General features: G+C 41.0%; 2 protein-coding genes across 5 annotated transcripts in view; both read right to left on the reverse strand.

Annotated features, from left to right (window-relative positions):
• Positions 1 to 520: 520 nt before the first annotated feature.
• On the reverse strand, positions 521 to 14,853 carry FKTN (fukutin). The gene is made up of 9 exons (XM_064736282.1): positions 14,636 to 14,853; positions 13,302 to 13,361; positions 11,259 to 11,462; positions 9,494 to 9,771; positions 8,609 to 8,741; positions 6,846 to 6,975; positions 5,621 to 5,754; positions 5,271 to 5,398; positions 521 to 2,209 (listed from the first exon to the last, which is right to left on the reverse strand). Exons 1-9 carry the CDS (start codon positions 14,738 to 14,740, stop codon positions 1,996 to 1,998), a joined length of 1,386 nt encoding a protein of 461 aa, XP_064592352.1. The 5' UTR covers positions 14,741 to 14,853; the 3' UTR covers positions 521 to 1,995.
• A 112-nt stretch (positions 14,854 to 14,965) lies between these two features.
• Positions 14,966 to 27,576, reverse strand: part of FSD1L (fibronectin type III and SPRY domain containing 1 like) — a 40,151-nt gene continuing 27,540 nt past the window's right edge. The window contains exons 8-14 of one of the 4 annotated variants that reach the window (XM_064735624.1): positions 27,261 to 27,359; positions 25,767 to 25,893; positions 24,112 to 24,144; positions 20,823 to 20,917; positions 20,137 to 20,388; positions 19,707 to 19,795; positions 14,966 to 18,293 (exon numbers count right to left, since the gene is read on the reverse strand). In XM_064735624.1, coding sequence (XP_064591694.1) covers positions 18,174 to 18,293; positions 19,707 to 19,795; positions 20,137 to 20,388; positions 20,823 to 20,917; positions 24,112 to 24,144; positions 25,767 to 25,893; positions 27,261 to 27,359 — 815 coding nt within the window. In that variant the 3' untranslated portion in view covers positions 14,966 to 18,173. Of the gene's footprint in view, positions 18,294 to 19,706; positions 19,796 to 20,136; positions 20,389 to 20,822; positions 20,921 to 24,111; positions 24,145 to 25,766; positions 25,894 to 27,260; positions 27,360 to 27,576 lie in introns of all 4 variants that reach the window. The other 3 variants (XM_064735623.1, XM_064735626.1, XM_064735625.1) reach the window with 3 other exon arrangements.

Below are 27,576 nucleotides of genomic sequence, written 5' to 3' on the forward strand. Positions count from 1 at the left end.
ATTACCCTCCTCTCCAGAGCATTTCCAAAATGAAGGCAGTTAGTAAGTTAAGAAGATAACAAAGAATTAAGAATCCATTTCAGATGAGGCAATTCAGGAGAACCCAAGAGGAAGGACACCTCAATCAGGCTGTTTCTGTGGGAATGCCAAGGCTTCAGCCTCATGATGTGCCCTCAAAGAGCAGCAGTTCCATGATGTTCACACCACTCCTGGGCACCCAGTCTGCATCCAAGCAGGAAATCTCTGCCGGAGCACGGCAAGAGAGTGACAGGAGATGTGCAGTGTGCAATCCTCTGTGCAACTGAAGGATCCTTTCTCCTACATGTAGGCTTCTGCCTTATTCAGAGCATCTTTGCTGTATCCAAGTATCTTTATTAAAAGATAAATGCTCAAAGACAAGGAGTCAATAAGCAGAGTAAGAAACATTTCAGGATTTTCCTCCATGCATTATGTCATGGTAACTGCAATGAAGTGTGTTAAATGCTGCCCAAGATGACAAAACAAAGGATGAAACAGCAGCTCAAGTTGCAAATTAGACTCTCCTTTTAATCAGTGTTAAATATACACTTGTATCTTCTGAAAAGAAAACATTTTAACCTGAAGAATACCTTACAGGTATAATCAACTACTCAAGACATCCTCCCTTTCAAGGACATGCATTTTTTTTTTTCATTAGTCTTTTCATCTACAAAGTCAAAAATTTGACAGATTATAATTTTCTGAGAGCATCTTTTCTTTCACTCTTAAACATTTATCACATCCGAGAAACTCACAGACTCACTGCATGTTATTACACCAAGAAGTTCAGGACAACAGAGTTATGAACATGAAAACCACAAGGACATTCACTTTTTTTCTTTTTTTTTTTCCATTTTAAGGAAAAGGTACAAAAAAAATTCTACCTGAGAAGTTATCATTTATCATGTCATGGTTACTTTAGCAAGTGAATGGTGTTAGCAGGATTTTTCATCTCTCTTAACCAGGCAGAACAAGTTACCATCCAATTGAAGAGCCAGCCTGACATGTTGTTGCCAGAAGCTGAACAATTTACTCCAATGTTTCAGTGACAGGAGAAACTGAAACTGAGAGGACTGGCAGGATTGCTGCTGCAAATTTGATGGAACAGTTGGTATTTGTACACATTTCTCCTTTCCCTTAAAGAGAAGCCTCTGTTCTGTGGAACAGAAAACTGTGAATAACCCCCCATTTCTATCTACTTGCAGGAAAGCAGCGATAGCTGTGATTTGCTAAAAAACAGTAAAACATTTTTCAGGGAGAACACACAGACTGGGACATTAAAACCAGAATTTTATTTCTTTTCATGGGGAAGCCATCCCAGCAGCATGCACCTTCACATTCTTTAGGAAGGACAAATTGAAAAATGTCCAGTGTCAATGGTTTCTCCTTCCATTCACTTAGTGTTACACCATCACCAGATACCTCCTGGATGTAAAGCAGGCGGTCACACAGGTTCTGTGCCACAGAAACATTCCACTCCCACGAGCAACCCCTTGCTCATGGTAGGGATGTACCAGTCTCAAATCAAGCACATTTGAAACACTAGTAACTCTGGTGTTTTGAAGTTAAACAGTCACACATCTCCTTTAGAAAAAGAGGAACTTCTCTGAGATTTTCCCATCCTAAGCTTCTCTCAAGCTTGAGAACTGAACAGTCTGAAGGTTTTGATGATCCCAGGGAAGTCAAAGCCACCTGGCCACTGTTCACATTTAAACAGTCAACTGCCCATAAGTCCACTGCAGTCCTCTCTACTCCCTTTGTGCAGCTTTTCTTTCAGCTTCCCTTCCCTCATCTTCTCCTTTAACCAGGTGGAAAAAGCACGATGAAGGTGAAGGAAACACCTGTTAAGCAAAGGGAGGAAAATGCCTCCTCAGGAAACTCGTGGGGCATTACAAAGGAAATGAATGTCAATGCCTTTGGGCACTGGGAAATCACACACTGACAATGCTGGGGATAGGCTCTGTCAGCAGACAGGGCTCAGTAGATTTGGATGACATTGTCCCACTCATCAATAGGCCAGATCCCGTTGTCCTGCACGTTGAAGGGTGAGCTCTTCCAGTCCCAGCTCTTCACAGGCACCTTCCACTCTGGGCCGTAGTTGGCCTCCACGTACTGCAGGGTTTCGCAGGGCACGTGGACCTTGAGCTCCACAAACTCAGTCCAGCACAGAGTAAACTTGGGAAAGAGATACCTGTGCCAGAACAAAAGGGTGTGGTCACTGACAAAGGGCCAGAATGCACCTCCAAGTAAGTTCAAGGAGAAAGCAAGCAACTGCAGCAAGTGGCTGTGTTACATTTATGCTGTTTTTTGTCTTACACACTGGACAAGGGTGTTATCAACAGTAACTGGTGAACATTTGCTTCATGTACTTAGGACGGAGCCTTTCTAATTGTTTTGTTGCTTGTGCTCACATCATTCTGCCACCTATAGGTTTGTCCCTGCCTCTGCTTTGCCTGTTACAAATGGGATTTAATTATTACCCCTTTTAGAAAGCACTGCGTGCTTACAGGAGTGGCAGCTCACAGGTAAATTTCCAGAACAACATCCTATCAAGTCAAGGTGCCAAACAATACCAACGTCTACCCACTATTCCTGCAGAGGATCATTCCCACTTCTGAAGTTCTGAAAACTTCCACACAAAAAGAATTTTTAAAAAAAGTGATCCTAAAATTCCTTTTCACAGGTTAAAATGAAACCATAAGCACTTTGTCCTTTTAAAGAAGGTTTGTACATTTGTGTGATGAACTAGAACAGCCCCCTCCATCTTCTTGCAAGCATGAAGGTAATTTAATTTCTAAGCTCTCAACAAACAATATGAGAAAATAAAGCAATTGTGCTTCATGCTTTAAGTGGAAGGAAAGAACAAAGTGATCAAGCATTTTTTGGCTATATATCCAGAGACTGCTAATTAAACTAAACTCTTACACAAAGTCCTCTTTGTTAAAAACCTACAGAATTAGCTCACTTTAAGGACTAAAGCAAACAGTGTGGATTTGATTCCCAGACTCAGTTTTTGTAGATACCCCATTCCCTGCTGGAGATTGCAACTGTCCAATATTCAATTTGCAAACAAAGAAGAAGCCTCAACTGCTGCAACTCCAAGACAGTATCAGGAGGATGCACATGTTTGTGTCAGGAATGCTGAGGAAATGTTTGTGCACATGGAAAAGCAAACCACACAGCCAGACTGTGAGGGTTAGAAACCAGCTCTCCAAGGAAACAGAGGCTAAAAATGATTGTGAGAAATATTTTAGGGACTCAATGAGAAATGCTCTAGCTCTCCACCCTCTAATTTAGATGTATAGAAAGTATGCCTGTGCAAATATTTAGTTTTCTGAAGAAAATACCTTCTACCTTTCAGTTTTAATCTTAGAAAAGAACTTCCACCCTTCTCTGTGATGACCCAGTAGCAATCAGCATCTCCTCTGACACTATAATTCCTTTAAAACTGTGAGAGTAGATTTAGGATTCAGCATGAGCAAACAATCACTTCTCTTCTGACTGACCTCCTCACTTTTGCCTTCCACAAAAATTCTGATAGGGCTGGAGATGAAGCAAAATTGAGTGTGATTCTGGTGTTGTACATAGTCAGATTAAGCATGCCAAGTACTCTCACATCTCACAGTAACAAAAGCTGGGCCTCTTTTCTCTTTTTGAGTGTGTATTTGGAATAACACGTCTGGAATTACTTGGCTAAGGATTCTGAACAGCTACAATTCATGGCTCAGGGCCTTTATGGTGGTAAACAAGCAGTTTTCCTGGTCCTTTTCTGTGTGTACTAAACTAAGAAACACCAGCTCAGAATTAAAAGCTTGGCTTCCCTAAGCAAAGTTATTACTGAACAAGAAAGCTATGTTGGAACTTTTAATAAGCTACCACCAAAAATAATTACAGGGCTACAAGAAAAGGAAAGAGTTTTGTGGAAGATGGAGTTCCAAAAGAGCTGTAATTTCCAAAGATACAAAACCTGGAGTGCAGCACAGGGTCACAGTGACCTGCTATTCTCATGTCTTGGACCAGTCATTATCAAAAAACAGGGGAAAAACATCTCTCAAATATCAAAGGTTTGATGGAATTTTGAAGGAGCAGTGTCAACTCCATTGGCATGGAAACAGCTACTGCAATTTAGATGCAACAAAAGCACAAAGAGGAGGAAAGGAATTTATTGGTCAGCTTGCTCTTCAGAATGCACCACACATGAAAACTGGAACTGCTGCTATATTCTGAAAAAAAAAATACTTTGCTATATAGCACATTTTCTGTGGGGATATTCCACAGAATATTCCCACAGAAAATATGCTGGATAGCAAACCTCTTTCTTTTGTCTATTTCTAAATGTGCCTTTTGAAGCTGGTTATCAAAATATCGTTCCCAGTCTTTATTTATCACTTCAGAACAAAGATAACTAAGACAAGAATTTGGACATTATCTCCAACTGGATGACAGTGTTCACTAAATTCCCATTAGCTAAATACAAACAAATATATTTCAGGCAAAATATGAAAGATAATGCAATCCTATAGAAGTCTACAAGGTTTTCAACTAGTCTGCAGCAATATCCTTCTGAGGGAAGGAATGTGCTTGAAAGAAATAAATCTAATTATCAAAACCCATATTCAGTTTGCTAAATTGATTTGGATTAAGTTATTAAATTAAATTATTAAATCATTGCTGATTTAATACTGAAAGGTGTGGAACAAGAAACAGAGGATCCTATTCAAAATTCCATTTTGAGAACATGAATAGTACGGCCTGCAGGAATTGTCTGTGTTGCTGTTACAACCCAGTATTCCAAACTGCTACCTCAAAATCCCAAATTGTGGGCTTTTCTGTGCAAAGAGAGTTGAGGCTTTTTGCCATAATACCTCCTCATCAAGACAGATGCCTAAGGATTAATGTTCTACTACAAAATTAGATTGTGCAATGAACACTGTTTTAGAGATTTTTTTCTCATCTAGGGTGCTTATGTAACTGGGGGCCTGTCACAGTCTGATAAGATCTGCTTGATATATGACATGCCAGCCCTGCTTTTGATTTCACAAGAGATCTGACATTTACTCTCTAGCAAGGCACAGGACTGTTCTCTCTCTGCTTCACTGGTCTCAGAGTGCAGAATCTCCACTGATTCCCCTCTGACATCCACATTTCCACAAAGAGCACAGGCTTTGCCAGGCAACAGCACACAAAATGCCATCAGTAAACACTATCTTGTTCAATTTGTTTCCTGCTAGTGGTACAAATCCAGTTCTTACTTAAATTTCTTGCCCGATTTGGCCTGAGTTCCTCCATTCCATATGTGGTCATCCTCTTCATAGAAGAAAAAAATGTCAAGTTTCACATCACCTTCTCCTTGAAAAGAGAGTTCCAAGCTGTCTTCCACCTGGAATACAAAAATACACACTGTATATACACATAGAAATACAAAGCAACTTATGCCAGCAGAAAACAAATTCATTTTCTTCAGATATACAGATATATTTCTATTCTAACTGACTATTCAAACTCTGCATTATTTTTAATACCAAGCACTTCTGCAACTGAAGTCAAAGTTACAAATCTACAGAAACACACACATGAAGTAAAATGTTAATTTTCTATGTACCTTGCCAAATTTGTGCTTCAGTGGCAAGCCTGCTTTCTGAAAGGCTGGAATGATATCTGCTTTGTAGTCCCTTATAAAGATTCCCAAATCCACATCTTTGCTGTGAGGAATAACATTGCACTGCCTAAACCAGCCTGAGGGGGAAGAAAATAAAGCAGAAAAATCCCAAATTAGTTAATTCAGGAACGTGAATTTAATAGAAACAAAGCAACAGAAAAATGAACTGCCCTAAGATCAGCAGGTAAAAGTCTTTGACTTTTGAGGCCATAAACAAGACTTCTGACTTTTTTTAGTATGGGATGAACCACATCAAAGGAAACAAGTATTACTGCACTTATAGCCATCTCTCTCCCTTCAGAAAGCCAAGAATTTGAGAAAAAACAAAGATAATGTATCTTCAGTTTCCTAATTTAAATGCATAAAAAAATAAAAAAGTTCTTTATGTGGGACCAAATCTAATCAGCAGTTAACAGCTACAGGGCCACAGCTGTGCTTCTGATTTGCAACTATTGTTTTACACTGCATCCAAGATGTTAATCATCTTTCAATCACCACTGCAAAGCAGAAAGACACAAAGTGGGACATTCTTTTATCTGTTTCATTAAGCCATCTTTTAGTAACTGTTCATTCAGAAAATTATATTCCCTACTATTAAATAAATATATGGCAAATGCGAACGTATAAGTCTTCACAAAGAGTCCCCACCAGTGATAAGACACTTGTACCTTCAGCAGAACTAAAAACTTGCATTACATACTCCAATGGATTGCAATTTTATTAAAAGTTTGTTTTGAAAGAAAATAAATTAGTGTAACCTGCATTTTAGAAGTCAGTGACAAGCATCCAATTGCATGGGAAGGAAAACAGGCTTAGAGTGTACTTGGACAGCAGAACAATGTGCTCATCACTCTGTTTTCCAACTGGCACTTCAGTGAATTCCAAGTCACACAAATTAGGGAACTGTTGATTACTTCCTAGCAGGGATGAACACAAGACAGGTAATTGCTAGCAACACTAAATGCTACACTGGAAATCTGCCCAGCAGCTCTGCTGCTCAGGTTTCTAAAGAAAAAGCTTTTTTTCAGGAGAAGAAAAGTCCTACTGCAATACAGTTATTACCTTCCAACCCAGTACTTTTGGCCTCTGCTGACATCCCAAGAAGTGGAGGATGAAGTGTTTAAAGTTGCAGGTGAGTTTAAAAATGCAACACAACACAAGTTTTTACCAAGACATGTTCCGCTGCTCAGCCAGAACTTCACTCCCAAATTATTCAGTGTCAGGGCAGCCAGATGAAGCAAGGATTTTGCCTTTTTCCTGAATTCCACTGCATCAAGAGAGGAATCATCAGGATACAGCTGGAAGGCAAGAGTAAGCTAGTTACTGTCGGACAGTAAACCTGTCCCTTCATTTTTTCGGCATCCTAGGGAAAAATAGCATTAAAAATTTACTTAACTAATACCTGGGCCAATATCTTTTTTACATACACAGTCCATGTTCAGAACATGCACTGGAATTACAGAGTGGAAATTAAATCACTGACTCATCAACCTTCCTTTTTTTTTCCTAACCACAAGAATGAAAATTCACAGTAGATTACAATAAGAAAATATGTATTAGACTCTGATTCTCAGCAGCTGGCAGCAGCACGGGTGAGCCCTTGTTCTGCACATGCTGAAGTCAATTCCTGGAGTCCAAGGAGAGCACAGGGACAGAACCAGTGTCTGCCAGCACATCGAGGCTTTTCCAACCTCCAGAACTCTATGATTAATTTATTTGGCGCCACCAAGTGTCAGAATTGGGTGTTGAGTTTTAAGGAGAGCTGGCCAGGAGAAACGGTGTGAACACGAAAATCTTCCAGACAGAACTGTGGCAAGGTCTGCCACCCATGCAAAGCCAAAACCAACACAGGAGGCTGGGCAAACATTACCAATTCTAACAAAGGAACAACCACTGGGCTTTGTGATGGATTTCTGTAAGAGCTCTTGGGCATCAAGCAGCCAAAATTAATTTTTCCAAACAGGTGCCAGCTGCTTGTCTCAGTGTTAAAGCTCCAGCAAAGTTCAATAAACATTTAGGAGCACATTGTCTCTGCCTGTGGTGATTTCTGCCTGGAGGCTGAAGTGGATAACATTTTTGTCTTCCACACGTGAAGGGATAACACATGGATGTCCTTGTGACCCTCCTGCTACCCAAACTAGGATCTACAGCCTGCTAGAGCAAACAGGAGGGGTCCTCCCTTTCCCCAACACCTGAATGAGTGCAGACTGGAGCCTCCAGTGCCCTTGTCCCCCTTGCATGAACTCAGAGATGGCTCAGATTCAATGGTCTGACTCTGACTCTGTACTCTTAACTGTGAACTTTTGATCACTTTGTAACTCATGTCCTTTCCAAGTTAGGACAAAATGCCCCCCACACTACAGCAGAAACATTTCTATCTGCTAAATCAAGTAGCAAAATTCTAAAAACAATGCTCTGAAAACATTAGCTTACACAGTCAGAAAAGCAATTAAATCAGTCACTTTGGAATGTGACCATTTCAGGTAAATGAGGAACATGGAACTGCAGGACATGGTTCAAAACATCTAAAATTAAATATTTCTCAAAACTTCAAGGACTGTTATAAGGAAAGTTTTCAGCCATTAAGACACAAGTTTTATTTGTGTCTCTAATAAAACCACTTATTTTTATTTACATAAGATCCATTTAACAGTAAGGGTGTGTAAGAACTATGGATATGTTCGTTCCCTCTTGGAAAAAAAATGTGCTTAAAAGTAAAAAACCAAAAAAAGGCCATGATCTTCAGGTAAAGTTTTGATTTCATCACCATATTCCACTCTGTGGAATGACAACAAATTTTGTATTTAGCTGTGTGCATGTGAACAGTCCTGTTTAAGTAAAAAAAAAAAAAAGAGTTAACTGTTCTTAGGTTTGGGTCAATCAGTGAAAACACACATTTCATCTCAGAGACACCACCCAGTTACCACTAACCTGAAAGAAAGCCCGAGCTTCTCTGTACCTACATTCAAGAAATCTAGAGTGGGACATCTCCTCTAGAAAACTGGACGGATTTTTTGGAATTTGAACTTTTAAGTCATCAATGGAAACAAGCAGAAGTTCTGGCCTGCATGGAAAGAGAGATAATATATTACTCTATTTAATTTCATTACAAATCACATGGCACTTTATCCTTTAACTCAGGTTATATTCTAAATGCACTACTGGCAGTGATCCCTCTGTCCAAATACAGGCCAAACCAATTTTAAATGAAAAAAAGCAACAAGAGCTTCAGCAAATTCTCCATACATTCCAAAACTTTGTTTAAAAAGAATTCCTACACCTCCAAACCCCAAGCTGGTTTGTCAGATCACTGATTCCTTTACTGACTTATGACTTGAATTTGTTCAGAGATGTTGTTCAGGGCATCAAAATTTAGGCTGTTTGGTTGTCTAAGTGTTACAGGATGGACTTCAGAATCAAATTTTACTCTGGAGCTACTTGCTTTTAAAAATTAAAAACTATTCAGCCTTCATAATGATGGAAGAGAGATTATTTAACAGCTTACACGGTTTCCTTTGAACATTTAGGCACATAACTCATACAGATTCCATGCTTTAAAAGGATAAAGGGAGGGGGTCAAATTAATGGAAAAAGTTAAAGAGATTTATTTTGATGTGTGAAATGCCTCAATATTTTTCTCATTTTCTCAGAAACTATGTTCTCAAAGCCTGCACTTTGGGGGTCTGACTCTCAGCTTGGGGGTCTGACTCTCAGAATCTTGGGACCTGACTACAGGAAAGGGATTAGTTTCACACACAGAGGAAGGAATTTTGGGAGTGCCATGGTGGCTTTCTCCTTCCCCTGTGGTGAACTCACTTTTCATAGGCCCCAGGGTAGCGGCCAAAGTGGAGTTTCCGGAAAGGCACAAACTTTCTGTCCATGTGTTGCTTGAGCCTCAGGGGTCCGTGCCAGAGGAAATTGCCACTCCTCTCATAGAAGACCACCAGGTGAATGGCATGGGATGCCAGTTTGAATATGTAGTGCAAAGGGATTTCCATCCCAGACAGGTCATCCATCCCATCCAAGCGGGGGTCCTTGTTTATAATCTTCAGCCACTGGAACCCCATCTTCTCAGCAGCTCTAAACAGGCCCACCTGAAAATGAGGAACACAGGAGGCAGAGCAGGCTAAAGATTAGAGAAACCAAAACTGGAAGCTGAATGCTTATTACTAACACACACCATTCCTCATTTCATTTTTTAATCAGGCTTAAGCACAAATTAATCAAAAATCTCTAAGAGCTTGAAGACCAGCAGTCACAAGCAATTCCAACCAACTTTTTTCCTTGTCTTAAATTGTGTCTCTCAAACTACAAAATGAAACAGCAAATTAATGTTGTAAGCCATGTTTGGATTAGGTTTGTTCCTTGCCATAGCACCCTACCCTGCACTCTGAAACTATTCTCTAAAACTGTTCTTCTGCAGAATTTGGTGTTCCTAAGTCCTTGAATAATAACACAAAAATGATTAGCCCAAAACCTTCTTTTGTGGGGCAAATAAAAATCTCACCAAACACTGACCACTGGCCTCAAGTAACAGGATTTCATATTTCTACAAACAAAGGGAATTAAATTCTGGCTGATTAAAAAAAAAAAAAAAAAAACAACAAACCAATCAGCACCTGAAGAGCCCTTCAATTTCCCCACTTGAAATGTTCTGTATGAGCATATCAGCTTCTCCCCTGAATGATACAGAAATTATCACTGAATCACAAAGCAAGGGGAAAATGGATTTATCACAGTGTGCTGCCATACAACTTTACTCTTAGCTTCTGGAATTCCTTCACACCTGTGGGTAAAACAGCTGCCTGATCAGGCCCAGAGTGACACCCTTCTTCACTTGAGTTCTTCAGTGAAAGAGTCACTGATCATTTCAGTGCCTTCTGCTCTTTCTAATAAAATAAAATTTTACAATTTAAAAACATGAAATTTAAAAAAGGAAAAAAAGAAAAAAAAACCTGTTTGTCACTGGTATTTTTAGTCTGTGGAAATTAATCTAATAAATATTTCCTGGTTACACTTAATTGATGAAATAATATTGAATTTAAAATTGTCCTTTCTCACATGCTACATCTCTATTTTTAACACAGCCATTAAAAGTGTCCTAACATTACAGAGAAGCAGAGACACCATTAAGTATCAGCAATACATGAAGTGAAATGGTATTCATTACAAAGATGTGCTAAAAGAAATGTAAATTAGCAGACTATGGTAATTGTCACATCAATAACTGCATTTTCTTCTTGATGAGTTCCCAAACTCCAGATTTATAACAGATGTACCTACATTACAGGCTCCAGGTTCTCCTTCTTCCTTTCTAACAGACCTTCTTTCTTTCCTTTTGGTAGACTCTGGCTACCAGTGTTTTTCTTAATATTGCAGACAGCTTCTAAAAAGTTTCAGCTTTTTAAATTACTCCTAATGTGTCCAGGCTAGTAAATGGGCAACTTTTACTTTCAAACAAAGTTTCCTCTGCCTACAATATCACCACCACATGAATTCAGATACAAACATTCAAACATTAAGTGACAACATCAAAGAATGCATTAAAATGCACAAATGTGAACAGAAAACATGCACTTACATCATGTTTCCATGTTTTGTCTAGTAGAGCAAAGGTGGTGAAGTCTCTTGGAGCACAGAAGTATTTGCATTCTGGGCTGGGGCCATCGGGAGAGCTTCTGATCTGCTCAATGTCTTTATTAACCAGTCCCAGAATCAAAGGATCAATCAAATACACTGGAATATTGTGACTGGATATTAATCCCAGGAACTTCCTAACCACATGCTGTTTGACAGAGGACAGAAAGACCATCTTTGCATTAAAACTCTTTGACAGAAAGACACCCCAACCCACTGAAAGAAGGAAATCTTAACCCCCAAATACATCCTCTGAGTGTACACTTCACTTCCACAAACAGTTGTGAGGCTGAGTGAGAAGGAGGGATGCAAATGCCAGACAGAATTTGGATTCTGGTCTTCCCAGGGCACTCAAGGTTGCATAAGGAGTAAAAAAGCTGCAGCAAGAATGTTCTGTGCCTAATGCAAGGGGTTATTAACCTGAGTCAGTGGAGAACAGTAATCAAGCACATTTAAATGTCAGTGGCACAGAGAAACCACTTAGAGCAGCCACAGTCACCCTGCCACTTAAATGTATTCAACTGTAACATTTTCATTTAATGATTTTAAAGCTCTGGCTCCAGGGAGATGTGAAAACATGAGTTCAGGAAGTGGGTCAATAACAGAGTTTTGGCAGCAGCATTACCTGTGTGGTACAGGCACAAGCAAGGCCACCCCCACAGTGATTTCAGCTACACAAAGCTGAAAGCTGAGCGATGTGCTCATATTACTTCTGTGACTAAAACTGGCCCACCAGAAGGATGAACAGGAAAAGAAGTCTGTGCAAAAGTATCCACCTTCCCAATCCATCACTACTCCAGAAAAACAGATGCTTTCAGCTGAAACATAAATAAGTTAAAAACCCCACAAATAATGGTAGAAAAACATGGCCTTGATGTTAAGTCATCAAGAGAAATGAGTTCAAATTTAATATTTTGGACACACCACTGCATGGACTCTAAGGAAAGGCTGAAGTGCAGCAGGTGGCCGGATCATGGCACATCCTTTCTCACTGATCTCAGAAGAGCAAGTTGAACCTTTAGGAGAGCTCTGTGACACCTCACACCGGGTAGGCAGCTCCAAGGGGTGTCACCTCCAAGAATAGCAAGGCACTCCTGGCACGAGCAAGCAGTGCACAGAGCAGTTGGTCTGGATTTTCTCCAGGGACAGCTCCTAGCCAGAGCACCTTCCCTCTTGCTCAGCAGAAACCAGGCCTTTAAATGGCCATTCTGCTAATTAGCGACGTTATCATGTTGCATCCAAACCAAAAGGCAGCCAGCTCCCAGCACATCCCTCTCCTTAACCATCTGTGCTGCTTTTCCACTGGGAGATCAGTTAACAAAAAGTCTTCTGCAAAACTGTTTCCAAACAAACCCCAACTACAAATATGACAGGGGACCTTCTGATTCCCCAGGGTGGGCGCTTTTGGTTGCATTCAATCTTGCAAGGCACAACAAATATCCCATTTCAACCACCTAAGAGCACTCCCAGCACTGGTCATGAGGGCTGGAATGCTGAAATTGACATTTTCCTGCTTGGGAAGAGCTTTACAACCCAGCACAAGCAGGTAACAGAACAGTGACCAGCAGGTTAAACACCTGGAGTGGGCAAAGCAGGGTTGTGTGAGCCAGGAGCTTCTCAGAGCAGCAAAGAAGCTGCATGGCAAAGCAGCCAATCTGTCCGACACCCAGCCTGAAAGGACACAAAACCCTGGATCAACACTTCTGTCTCAGAAAGAAAAAGTGTTTCTTCCTGAAACATTAACAATATAGGGAAGCACTGCATAGGCAAAGGCTCTGAAGCTGTAACTGTTTCTCAGTGTTACTTTACAGTGATGTTTTGATACTGTATTTACTGAGCAAAGTTACAAAGTGTATCTCTTCCTCCTTCAAAGCAGAAAGCGCCCAGTGAAGAGTGGGAAGAGTGAGAGCTGGACCCTGGATTTGCAGTTCCAAGCGAGTTCTGAGACTTGTGGAAGAGCTGCATGAACCAGTGCCACTGTACATACCCATCTTGTGCTGTCTTGGCCTGACTGGCTTCCTCGGCCTTTGGAAAAAGCTGCTCCATTCTATAAAAAAAAAAAAAAACAACAAAAAAACAAACCCAAAACAAAACAAAACGAAGGGAAGGAAGAAAGAAGATAAAACCCCCAAAGTTTCAGTTGAATCCTTGTTTTCCTAACATGACATCCACTTCATGGATAATGGAGTTATGCCTCTGGTTACCCAGCTACAGTGCTGAATGTGAAATCACAAAACAACTGCTGTGGCTTAAATATATTTTAAATATATTTAGAAGGACAACCCAAGCCTCAGGGACCTCCAAACATGCAAGCATTGAGTGGTGAGGCCTCGGGTTTCCAAGCCAATGTGCCAGCAAATGTAAAATAGGAGGATGACAAACCCTGTCAGGCAAATACCACAGGGGCAGGGACAGTGGCACTGTGCCTCAGTCTTTCCAGGTGTAATCCTAGACAATTCAATTTTAAGGACAGCATTTTCATGTGAGAGAGTCAAGGCAGCTCATGGCTCAGCTTTTTGGCTTTTCCAAAGCGAGGAGAATTTCTCAGTCGTTGTTTAAAAACCAGAAACGGTGGGAAAGAAGTTGAAGGTTGCAGCAGCAGCTATCACTGACTCTGCCTGCACTTAATAAGGAAAGAAAAGCCAAAAAAATGAGCCGGGGTGCTTTGAAACCTGCACGATTCTTCTGTAAAAATAAAGGGATTTCCATTGTGGAATCGGAGTTGAAACTGTAAACTAAGAACCACCAGAGGATTTAATTTACAGTAACATTGACTTCCATTGCTGTCGCAGAAAACCACTGGCCTGGACGTTTCCGGTCAGGTATAAAAAGAGGTACAAACAGCATTCCACGTATAAAACCAGGATTTAAACTGTGACACCCAGCACTTTAGGAGTACTGAGTCACAAAACCCTACGGCGACTGCAAAAAAAATGTTGGGATTTCTCTCCGCCATAGAAAACCCATTGGAAAACCTGCACCCAGCAGATGCTGCCTCCCTCCGGCAGAGCCCTCACAGAGCTCGCTGCGACTTGGGGGGCAATAAAAGTGACAGATAAACGAGAGCGGAAGGTGGAAAGCCGCGGTGGCTGGAAGCTGGCGGGGGCATCATTCCCTGCGGGAGAAATCGGAAGGCCCTGGCTGACACAGTGACTCGGAAACCAGGCTGGGAACCCAACCCCGACTGTACCCCCGGCACCGGACACCGGCCTGGGCTCCCCGCCCGCCCCCGGAGCCGCTCCAGGGAACCCGGCGGGGGCGGGACTGCCGCCTACACAGCGCCGCGCAGGGAAACGCGGGCAGCGCCCTGCCTTCTTTCACCTTCTGCGACAGGTAGAACTTGTAGTAGCACAGCTGGAAGAGCAGGAAGACCAGGCTGGTCAGCGAGAGGAGCGCCAGCACCACGTTCCTGTTGATTTTCTGCATCAGCCCCGCGGCGCCCCGGGAGCCGCTGCCCGGCCGCCCTCACCGCGATGCGGCTTCAGGCCGGAAAGCGACGCCGCAAAGCGCAGCCCGCCGTCGTAAAACACCCCCTCGCTGTCGTACCCCCCTCCCCCTCACGGGGGTCCCTCACCCACCCCGAACCCCCAAAACCGCCCCAAATCCCCCCAAAATGAGGCGGAGTTAAAACGACACAGCGACACACACACACAGGGTTGCAGATTTCTGTATTAGTACAAAACATCGCGTCACACGCGGACGGCACCCGCCCCTGCTTCCCAGTCCCCTCCATGGCGGGGGGAGCCGGGCAGAGAGCCCGCGGAGCGGCCCCAGGGATCACCGGGATGCGCCCCGAAGGAAAGCCACGGGCAGGCTGGCCCTGCCGCAGGACACCCAAAAATAGCGACGCTGGAGCACGACATCAACACAAGTCACGGTCAGCGTCCATCCAACACCCCGCACGCCTCAAAATAAAAACACGGTCAGGCCCAACACGCTCCCAGGTGGCTGCCCCGGTCTCCATCTGACACGTGGGAGGGGTGAGGAAACGGGATTTGTACACAAAATCCCGTTTTTGTGTACAAATAAGCTGCTTCGACTCTGCTTTTCCTGCATTTCTGAAAAATGAACCTGCCACCTCTGTCCTGCCTGTTTGGTATTTGCAGAAGCATTTATATCCCCAGAAGGTTTTTTTTGTTTGTTTTTTTTTTTTTTTTTTTAAATCATCCTGTCTGACACTGACATCACTAGCTGCAGTTAAAACACAGTTCTTAGTTTTCCACAGGACAACAGCAGCTATGCTCATCTGATGTATTAATACCTCAAGGAAAACCTTTCGTTCCTCAAAAGTCAGGCTTTCAGAGTTAAAATACCTTCAGAATACCAGCAGTAAGTACTTAAAAAGAAAAAGAAGAAAAAAATTAGGCATCTCCTTTTGGTCATAGAGCAGAAAACTCCTGTTTTGCCACCATGCATATTGGCTCCAGAGTAAATAAGCCTGGTGGATTGAACTGCAGACCTTCAAAAAATCTGATCCACTGCCAAAGAGCCACCCCTCTCCAAATCCCTGAAAGTGGATTCCCAAAGGAAAAGGTAATTCCACAGGCTCCAGGCATCCCTGTCCAGCTGCAAGCACAAACCCTGCACCAACTGCAACAAAAAGCATCTCTGGGAGCAGTGTGGTGTCGCTCATCTTCCTATGATGATGGGTGCTGGAGAGACACTAGTCCAGAAAAAAAAGTCTAAAAAAAAATCTAAAGTGCTTAAGGCAATTCTTCATATCCCCATTTACTAAAGACAACTGGACTAGATGTTAGCAGCAAAAATTTGACATCTGTGCAAACTATTATATAACAAATCCATCCTTTTAAGGGTAAAATGTCACATCTTAAGGTTCACCTAGGACATGAGTTAAACCAAAACTTGCAAGTCACAAGTCACAGTATGAAACACTCCCAAGCTTTCCTCTAACTAACTGTTAAAAGAGAAATTTACATTTTTACATCGGTGGATATCAAATTCACCTTGCAGGCTATACTACAACTTGCTAAAAAGAGGAAAAAAAAACAAACAAAAAAAACAACTGCATATTTTGAATGCTCTTGTGGAGGGCTGGATAATACTCATGGTTCTCACAACACATTAGCTGTTTGTAAACATCCCCTTTCTTTCCACAGAGGGAAATTTGAAGGGGAACTGCAGCTGAACACCCATGATGATCAAGACAAGTGGATGAATGGCGATGAGGAGGTGCCAGTCTGTCCTGGTGCCTGGGCACCATATCCCCGGACTAGAGCTGGCTGCAAAACTGAGTTTGTAGCAATTTATCCCCAAGAACTCCTAGTCAGGTGTCCATTGCAGTAAAATGGAAAGAGAAAAGGTTTTACACAGAGTACTTGCATAACAATAACACCTGCAGATAATGTGTGAAGCAGATTCAAACACTGTTGACCAAGAACCACGTCACTTCTGAGTATCTTTGTCCCAAAGCCCAAGCAACAGAACACGCAGAAGAAGGTACAGTTAAACTGGGAGAACTAGTTTGTACTTTCCTCTGCAAAAAGAGATTACAAGTTCACAATGCAAATAATTAAGAAATGCTCAAGTTCTCGATACAAAATAAACATTTAGGGCTCAGCCAACCTGTCAACTTCATGATTCCTCAAGAAAAATAACACTTTCCAGAACAGGTAATTACATTTCCTTGCTAATTTTCAACTTTTTCACTGAACATCATAGCCAGTTTATTAGAAGGTGTCTCAAGGAATTTCTCCTTCTCTTGAGAAATTGTGATGGACAGAAAGGAGCCATTGGTAATACTGAGGTTTAACACGATTAGATGTTTATGGTTCTATGGGTTAAAGGATATACAGAAGGAAAATATATTGGCCCAGCAGCAAATGAGCCAAATCATTATGGACCATGAATTTATAGCAGTTTTCAGGTGATACCAGAAAACAATCTTCAGTTAGGAAACACCTGATTCACGAGTGTACCTGAAAACTATTTATAGGCTCCTCGGCTTGATTAGAGGGAAGAAAGCAGATTAAAAAAGCCTGTAATAACCTAGTAATTCCCACTGACAAGCTGGGATTTTCCACGAAGAATATAACATGATGTTTTTTTTCTTTTTTTAGCTCTCCCATTACTATGACTCATTTGACTACTGTTTTACTAGGCTTGCAAACAGGGGTCAAGGCAATGGAACATCTATATGTAATTTTCTAATGTAATTAGAATGCAATTAACGCAATGGTGACAAACAGGAGCCAATATCAATACACATGGTTTTAAAAAGGAGTTACTCATGGAAAATAGGAGGATTTTCTACCACTAGGGGAAATATTCACAGCCTGCTCTTACTGTTTCTTCATACCAGGCCTAGACATTCTTATAATATCCTTCTGAAAGCATGCTGCTGTGGTATTTTGCCAGGATAGGCCAGCAAATCAGTCTGTTTTCAAAATGCATCTCAGAAATCACAAATTTTAATGGCAAGCCTAGCATTAATTATTATTTAATTATGTAATTATTAAATACACAGTTAAGTAATTTCCATTAGGAGAGCTAAAAAATTGCATTTGCTATATTCTTCATAGAAGAATAGCATTTATAACAAAATTAATATTCAAGTCTGTAACAAAATCCTTGAATACAGTATTAGAAAAGTCCATAGTAACAGCTCTTAGCTTTTTTTTTTTTTTTAAATAGGCAACAGTTCAGCTTTCTGACATTTTTCTGGATTCCCTGCACTGGTTCCTAACACTTTCGCCCCAAAACCTTTGCACTATCAGTACCTGGGCCCTAAACAGCAGAAGGTAGCAAACCCAGTAAAATCCAATGCTCACAAGCTTCCGTGAGTAGTAGCTACACAGAGAAACAAAAACATTCAGCAGCAGCAGTTTTAAACAAGACATTACTAGGCAACATTATTTAGGCTGCTTGTTGAACCACCCAATCCATTTTCACTCTTCTGAAGAGTTTTCACAGCACTTGGCACCTGCAATCCAGTCATCACTGTGAGGCCACCACACCAGATCTGGGGGAGAAAAGGAGAAAAATCTGCATTATGAACCAAACACATCCCTCTCCTCCATCCCACAATTAACTACCACAAACACAGCTGTGTGTCCCCTGTCACAGCTCTCTGTAAAATATTACAATCACAGACGTGCTGATTTTTAAGTCCATAAATCTAAGATGCTTCACATACTATGATTCATAACTAAGTTTATAACAAAGACATAGCACTCAAATCACTTGCTCCTAACTAGAAGAATTCTTTGAAGGCAAATGTTGCCAGCAGCAAGTAAAGTGACAATGAAAAGCAACTCTCACTATGCTCCAGTTCCTCAAAGCAGTACTTATTTTTGTCAAATCATGCTATAATTATGTCAGCATAAACATATTACAAAAAAAAATTAAGAAGCTTCAGGGGCACAGGTGTCAGCAACTACTATTCTGCACATGAAAGAATGCTGTATTTTCATTATTATAAATAAGTTTGAGAGCTGCAATTAAGCAGTTTGTCATTTTCACTTGTCCTGTTCTGTCAGTAAGGCTGCTGTCACCCTGTGAGGTGCTGGCTGTGTGAGGTGCAGAGGGACGGCCCGAATTTTGGCAAGCAACAGTTTCCCCAGATGACTTGGGAACTGAATTTACATGAGTCAGCCTTTTGCTATGCTAGGGAATGGCTGACACGTGTATCCCCTGTAGTTCTGAAGCTGCTCTTTTCCCCCTTATGCTGAAAAGGATCAGCAAGGCAAATAAACAGCCATGAAAAAATCTAGACCTGTTAAAATCCCAGGCCTACACCCACCCTGCTCCCAAAGCATGATGCACTTGATAGTACCTTACAACACAGCTGAGGCCTCCCAAATTAGCTTAACTAATTACTTAAATAAAATGAAAGGAAAACTAATAGTAACTAATCGTTCCCCTGTGGGTTTTGGGCAAGGTTTGAGCCTTCAACACTGCAAAAAGTTGTTGCCAATTATCTTGGAGCGACAAGAAAAGGTTATGCAGGGCACTGAACTGACTGGCAAGAAAATCCCACTGAGCTTTTAAGGATGTGGAAGGTGGAGATGTTTTTTCCCACTGGAAAGCATCGGGAGCTGTTCTGTCCCATGACACCTGCTCTGGTGGCTCAGAGCATCCTGGGCTCCATCAGTTCAGATCAGTTATTGCAGTGGGCTCCTCAGCCACTGCAATGTGCTGTTAATTTCATACACACAAATTTAATGACTTCTGTTTACACAGCTGAGACATCCAGGTGCAGAGTCCTGCTGGGGTGCCACTGTAAGCACCACACAAAATCCGAAAGAGAACAGTTAAACACTTTTAAAAATTACTAGTCAGCCAAACCAAGCGCATGCAGTTTCCTTCTTTAAAAAAAACACACAAGTAAAACTGAATTCAGTGCTAGAAATGGCAAGATTTTATAGATACTGACCATGAAGCCTGGTAGCAATGGTTGGGTAAACTTTGTTCTGAAGGTGTGTAACAATGCCTTTGAGCTTGCATTATAAAATGAAAGCTGACCTAAAAGAGAGAGAGAAAGAAAGACAGAGAACAAGTTGAAATTCAGCTTAAACATAGATAAAGATGCAGTTGCTGTCTAACTTGTACAAAAAAATTGATTCTTTTCGAGGACATGCTAAGTGCAGTCCTCAAGAGTGAAAATTCACTATTTTCTCTGAATTTCAGTAGCTCTGTCATACAGATGAACTCTGTCATTTGGCATGACAAGCACTTAGGGTCTGTGTTGTCACAAAAGACTGGATCCATCTGGAAGTAATGCACTTCCTCAGCCTTGGACTGCTCCAGCTCAACAGAAATAGTAACTAACTCTTTTCTACTAAATCTCCTAAGGAGAAATTTACCTCCATCGAAGTCACAGTATACTCCTATTCTGTCTGGGACAGGTATATCAAGAGTCTTTGCTTTATTGTTATGCTTGGCTGAGAAGGTGGTTTGCAGCCAGTTGTTGATATGGATGCACCAGCTGGAATTAGTCTTTCCCAGCTGGTCAAACTTCCCCGGGTTTCTGTACGTTACTCCCACGCTGTAGGATTTGCAGTCCTTCTGGGCTCTCACTTCCCAGTAATGCTGTCCACTTTCAACAGCAGTGTCTCCTAACAACAGAAATACATTTAATTACAGCTGAGAGTAGTTAATTACAACTGAGTGTACCTTACTAAGGTGTGCTGCCTTCCTAATAGGTAGCAGTGATGTCTTCTCTATTTTAAAGCAAAGAAATCTGAACTATAAGAAACAAGAAAATTGTACAATAGAATATAAACATAAAACAGAATAATAAGAGCGTATTTAGCTACACTCATTACAACGAGATACATTTAACACCAATTCATGTTTAAAAGCAGTGCATGCCAGTCACCAAGAGCTTTGTAATCCAAAGCAGAGCTGAAAACACAAAATTCTGGTGTTACATGGACAAACTGCTCCAGGCAGGGCAATGCTGAGTACACAGCCTTGAACAACCACAAACTTTCCCTCTAATTCCTGCCTGATCTGCCCTTTCCTAACGGAGCAAACAAGTTCAGCTCACCCAGCACGGTGTAGGATTCACCAGCAAAGCGATCCCGGCTGCCCCTCGACAAGGCCCTTGGGCTGTTAGTGGATCTCTTGGGAGACGCTGTGTTGCTTCTGAAGGAGAGATCAACCACTCAGAACCTGGGCACGGCCACAGAAGTGCACACTCAGGTGTCCCTGAGCCCATCAGGTGCAAGAGACACGCACACAAACACTCTAGAAAGGACACATTAGTTGATGCCTCTAACAGCATGCATGCACAACAGCAGAGAGGGAAGAGGTGACAGAAGAAAACATACAGAATGTTGTAAAAAAACAGGTTCAGAGGCAGCTGAGAATGGAAACAGAGCAGGGGGGGGAAAGCAGATGTGCGGCACATGGTTTGAATGAAACACTTTAGGATGGAGAATATTCTAATGAGCAATCAGTTGTATAAAAGAATAATTTTAACCTAATGAGGTTTTAAAACTTTTTTTAACTTTGGTTAGGCCCTCAGAAATAATTACCAATAATTTAACCATTAAACTGAGTGAGGGCTATTTGCAATATTTCTCAGTAGACAGAGAATCACATCTGCTTACTACTTCAATGGGAATCAGTAGCAAAGAATTCTAACTTCTCAGATATAGCTGTACAGTTTTTTACTGTTTAATTTCATTGATAAAAACCCTAAGAAAGTACAAAGTCAGTCTCTGAAATACACTTGAGAAGTAATTTTTAATTTCTCATCCTCTGGAGTCTATCACACATTAGCCTTGGAAGAAATATCACCTACAGCCTACAAAAGAGTTTTCTCTCCAGCTGCTCCTTCAGCTACTATTTGCTAAAGCTACTTGCTATTTTTATGTCCATTAATGCAGTGAAGTTCAGCTTGTTTTCTTTCCAATTCATTCACTATTCTCAAAAACCATTCCAGAAAGGTTTGGGACACGTCCCTTTTTCCTAATACCACCATGAAAATAAAGTCACATAGGAATCAAAAGCTAAGTGATACTACGCTGCCAAATGTATGTATGCTAAAATCTAGTTCATGACCATTTTTTAATTCCATTTATAGAAGCCTACAAAAAAAACTAGTGATGAAAAAGCTGTTTACTTAAGCCTCTCTATTTAGTATGTAACAGAAGACAACTCTGCTTCCAATGTGCTCAGAAGAGACACACAAAGGGGTTAAGTGTACATTGCACAGGTGCACCACATCAAGAGCTTTTGGATTTTGTAAATATGGGGGATGCTGCAGTTTACTTACCAAAGGAAAAAGTTAGCAAGTGATAGCATGAAAAAAAAAATAGCAAAGCCAAGAATTAAAGCATAATTTCAGAGGGAGGCACTCTGCAGATTCCAACCTGCTTCATGTGCATCAGACATCATCCACTCACATTCCCAACAAATGCTGCTGAAAATTTTCTATTAGACCCAGTACAAATGGGCTATGCAGAAAGCAATGTAGCAATGTGGCCATTTAGAGAATCACAATAAGAAAAATGGAGGCACTTTGCTAGAATTTTCACAAGGTTAAGAAAGCATTAAAAGCTTCTTGGTATCATTTACTTTGCTCAAGTCTGTAAATGGCCACTGCATGTGCTTTGTCCTCTCACAATTTAATAGCCTTTATCAGTTCAGAAAATTACACTGACCATTTGACATAGAAGCTGCAAAAAAACAGTTGCTCAGGCTTTTTTTTCCTCCACAGTGTTTACATCTCCCTTCCAATGGAAGGCAGCAAATTTCATAGCAGGAATTCAGTTTTGTGCCTGTTTTCCAGTAGAGCACAGTCCTTATTAGCCAGTAACTGACACATTTCTTCCAATATTCAGTGGCCAGATATTCTTGTCTCATGGTTTAGGATTGTTGCCTACAGCACTGCAATTAGTCCCCATTTCCTTATCCATTTCAGAATATACTCCACACAACATGTATTCTCTTCTGGAGAAGAAAGGTCAAGGAAAGAGATCAGAAATCATTGAGAGGCTTTTTTCTGGTCTAATAAATGAAAGATAATTAAGAATTTTGTTGTGATTGTGTATTTCCAACTCTTCAAAACGGGACATTTTTTGTTTAAAATAACTACACTACAGTTTTTTCCCCACCTCCATGGAGCCAGCTCCCATGGAGGCAGCTCCAAATTTCCCTTCTAACGCAGACATCCCACAGATGTTTTCAGGTGGGAATAAAAGCCTCCTACAAGAACAAAGCTCATCTAAATCCCCTGCTAGAAAAGCTCAGTCTGAGATGCAAAATTGAACATGTGACCATGTCCTTCCAGCAAAGCAGAGCCAAGAACTAGGGAAGTTCTCTACTGATAGCTACAAAGACAGAGCAAGGTGTAAAATTCCCTGAGCTGAGCAGATAGAAGCATCTCCAAGACATTTTTTAAATTTAGTTTAGCACAAATTGCCATAATTTGTGTAGTAGAACAATTGAAACGGCATGGCTTCAGGAGCTTATTTTGCTTTTTGCATAAGCTTTTCTTTACTTCTGATTTCAAATCAGAGATTGATCCCCCTGATAGATGAATAACAGGGGACTAAAATGTGTAAGAAATTAGGATCCTGGGCACTTCTTTTAGTCCCATGACTTCTAAACCAGCAAATGAGAGCAAGATATCAAAAATGGGAAAAGCAATTTCTTAAAAAGGTGTTTTACTAAAAAAAAAAAAAAAGAAAAGATGTGACACCACAAAAACACAACTGCACGAAGAATAGGAGAATATTTTACCTAACTTTACATCTCAAAAAAAAAAAAAGGCCTTCTCATTCAAACACTTGGTTCTGCAATGGGAATGACCATGAAGCTTTTAACATATGCTTCATTCTCTTCAAACATGTAAAAACACTTACTTCTTACCTTCTGGTGTCTGGTAACAGCTACAGCACAATTTCAGAAGCAAAGAGGTTTTTGAAGTTCAAAAATAAGTACAAAAAAATATTTTAAAGTTCTCAGAAAGGAGACCTTTATCATATTTGTAACAAATTTGCCAAAGGGTTAAGGAAGCATCAATATGTCTGTAAGTAAGAGGGATCTTTGGATCAACGTTTGAACACAGGATGCCCTTCCAGCCATTGCAAATCAAGTTTCATACACATTAGGATGAATCCTTCCAGAAAGACTCTCTTCCAGTCACTGGAGAACAGATCATCTCTATGAATCCAAATTGAACTGCGAAATAACTTCTACATGCACATGTGCACTGTTACTGATAAAGGCTATTAGATTTGCTTCTCATGACATCAAGCAAAGGGAAGTAGCACAGATTCCCAACAAAACTAGGTGCTAGATCCTAGGGATAAGAGGTATATTATCACCTTCTATTGCTCTTCAGCAGAGGATTCTGGCCACTGTCGACAGAAATAAGTAGTCATTAAAGAACTGTTCTATGACTAGAGTAAATTATCCCCAGTTTTAAAATGCTAACAGAAGTTATTCTGTCACGCTTCTGGCAATATATGCCAGTGGAGAATGTATTTGTTCATAAATTATCTCCAGCTCTGACTATGGAAAGTCAATAATCCATGGCTGAGGGAGAAGCTGTTTGTGTGAACCCAATCCCACAGAGTATCCCCAAAGCCCAAGAGGTGAGGCACAGACTGGGAGTGGGGCTTGGGCTCTGCACAGATCCAGCTGAACACCAGGCTCCCAGCCCTCCAGGTGAGGGAAATCCACACAGCAGGACAGGCTGGGGGAAAGCCACTGAAGAGTGTGGGAAGCAGAAGGTGACAACAACAGTGCCCAGTGCCGTCATGGACAGCCACACTCAGCCTGCAGTCCCAACACAGTGACCAGGAGCCCAAGGCAAATGACTTCTCCTGTCCTTTTGGCAGCTGTGTCCAGGTCTGGGCTCCTCAAATTTACACCCTGACACAGCAGAGCAAGTCTGTGGAGAGCCAACACCACAGTTAAGGTCTGGGGCACAGAAAGACAATGGGGTTTGCTCTGCCTGAGGAAGACAAGAACCAAATGCTGTCTTTAATGAGGTAACAGGAAGGGGAGCAGAGAAGATCAAGCCAGGCTGTCCTCACAGGGATCACACTGGTGGCTGAGAAGCACCTGGGAGTCACTGCACCACAGGGGATTCCAGTCAGGTACCAGGATATTCCTCCCCTCCCATAAAAGTGGCCTGAAACAGAGGGCTAGCAAGTTAACACATTCCTCATCCACACATTCTTCATCCCTGGAAATATTCAAGGCTCAGCCACAGTAGACAGAGTTAAACATTCTTCCAACAGTGTTTATCCAATGACTCAGAACAGCAGACATCTAACAAACCTACCAAGAGCTCTGCTGAAGTTAAGTGCTTTTCCTGGACGAAATCAGTATGTTTAGAGCTGCCACATCCACAATAGTTATGTTTCATTATCCATTAGCTTTTGCTGTCGGTTTTGTTTCATTGCTACTTTTTCCCCTCCAATGAGGGATTGAGATAAATACAGACATCGCCTGTATGTAGTACCAGTTTTATTTAACCTCTTCTTTCTCAAAAAGGCAAGGCAGTCAGCTCTTACCTTACTTTTTTATAGTAGAAATGCTGTCTATTGACCAGAATTGAGCTGCAACACTAGTAAACACAGAATTACATCAGCTGCCTGTTCACATTTACCTTATCTACTGCCCTGGCCTTATCTGACAAGGTAGGTAGCAGGAGAAGGAGAAGCCATAGAGGAGGTGGGTAGCCAAGGTCAGTCCACCACAACTACACCTTAGCTCAGTACACTGAATGATACCCTAACAAATGCATTTTTTAAATAAAGAAATATTATTTAACAATTATGACACAAATCTAGCCTCTGCATCAGTGTGGCAGAGGAAGGGAAATGAAAAAAATTAAAATTTCTTCCAAAGAAACACTTCTGAATGAAAATTCCCTTCATGTCCCACTGTCCCCAAGTTCTTTAACTCATTCCTGTCCTCTTCCTTTAACTGCAAGATGATATGCCAGACACTTACAAAACAGAATTCTTACCTGTTTTTATTTTCCTTCCCTTTTATTTTTTCTTGGCCTTTGCCTCCAGTAGGATCCCATTCAACGTAGGTGTCTTCAACTTTCAAGTTCAGATGAGATGAAGTACTGTCCAAACTGAACACAAATGCTGGTCAAGACAAAAGAGAAAACAGTGAAATGGTATAATGGTTATTCAGAGAAAATGATAAAAGCAGTAGTAAAAATGTTTTATTGAGCGTAGTGAGCAGAGTTTTATTGAGCATAATAGAAACAGCAGCTTTTCACTGAAAGGCTGCTTTCACTACTTTTTTTGATTCCAGCTGACACATGGAATCAAAAAAAGTAATACAGGCTCAATTACCTAAATATATTCACAGACTGTTCTATAAACATCCTGATATCATCAGATATTACAGACTGACCCTGAAAGAACATATATCTGAGATTTTTAACAGTTTAGAGCTCAAAAATGCATGAGTGTAAACAAGAGTCAGGTTAAGCATATGGACAAGGAAATTTATTTTCTCTGGGTTGATTATTAAAGAAAGTGAACTAAATGTTCACCCAGGAATAATGAAAATAATATGGAAAGCATGGTAACTGCCCAGACAATCAAAACCAGAATTAGTTTTCTGGTACTGGACTAGGGAATTATGTGGCTATTAAACAGATACTATGTCTCTGACAATGACTGTTGCTTAAGAGTATTAAAATTATTATAAAAAAGTTACCAGAATGCCCATCAGCTCATTCAAATTGTATACAGCTTTTTCCTATGAAATAACATTCAAAAGGAAGAGAATTTATACTTATATAAATTATATAGTTGATATAAGTCATTTTGCCCTTTATACCAGACCGGGATCTAAATGAAACCTCAGGATCACTCTCTCATCTTAATAGCTAAGATTTGTGTCCTGTCACAAAACATCCCTTCCAAGAAATTTCTCTTTCAGTTTATTTACAGAATGTTAGGAAGCCAATCTAACAATTCTCACATCAACTAACATCACGACTGCACACCTTAGGCAATTGGAAGCTGCCAGCTTTTTAAACATTGACAGTGAAGAGAAACTGCAGCTACCAAGTCAAGAAAACCTCTTCCAGCAATTTCTAGTTACAGAATGCTGTCTGCCACTAATAACAGGATAATCACACCAACTGTTTGGACGCCCGAAGAGTCACCCACAATATTCATCCTTCTTCTTGCTGTATGTTGGCATCATGCAGCAGCACATGGGACTGTCACTCCACAGTTCAAAGCAACCAAGGCCAAGCTTTTAGAGACAGTGACATTAACTGCCCCATTTTTTTCAGGGTCTGGATGCCAAAAGGGCAGCTCTGTGCCAATAAGCTTCTTAATCCTTTACAGTTGTTTCTCTTTCCACTTAGGAAGTGTTTCAGCAGGGCTCATGCAGAAGCAGACTGAACATAACAGGTTCATATATGAAGGCAGGGAAGTTTAAGTGCAGGATTTTCACCACAGATAAGGGTCAGGGGTTTTTTAAACTTTACCTTTGGTTTCCAGAGTCACGGGGTCAGAGTATTCACCTGCCACAGCTTTGTTGCAAGCTTGTACTCTAAGGTTCATGTATTTTGTATCAAATCTCAGACCTACAAAGCAAATGTTTACAAATTTGAATTTGTGTTCATTACTGATAACTCCTACAAGACTGAGATCCATCCCCATGTAGCTGCCTTTCATTTATCTCAATCTGCAAAAAACATGCTTGAATACCAGTGTGAACTTCGTTTAACACACAACTTTTGATAAAACCTCAAAGTCAAAATAAAAGAACTGTTATTGTACAAAGCACCCATGACTGATGTG

The sequence above is a fragment of the Zonotrichia leucophrys genome, chromosome Z (assembly GCF_028769735.1).
Source record: "Zonotrichia leucophrys gambelii isolate GWCS_2022_RI chromosome Z, RI_Zleu_2.0, whole genome shotgun sequence".
NCBI classification, from domain to species: domain Eukaryota; kingdom Metazoa; phylum Chordata; class Aves; order Passeriformes; family Passerellidae; genus Zonotrichia; species Zonotrichia leucophrys.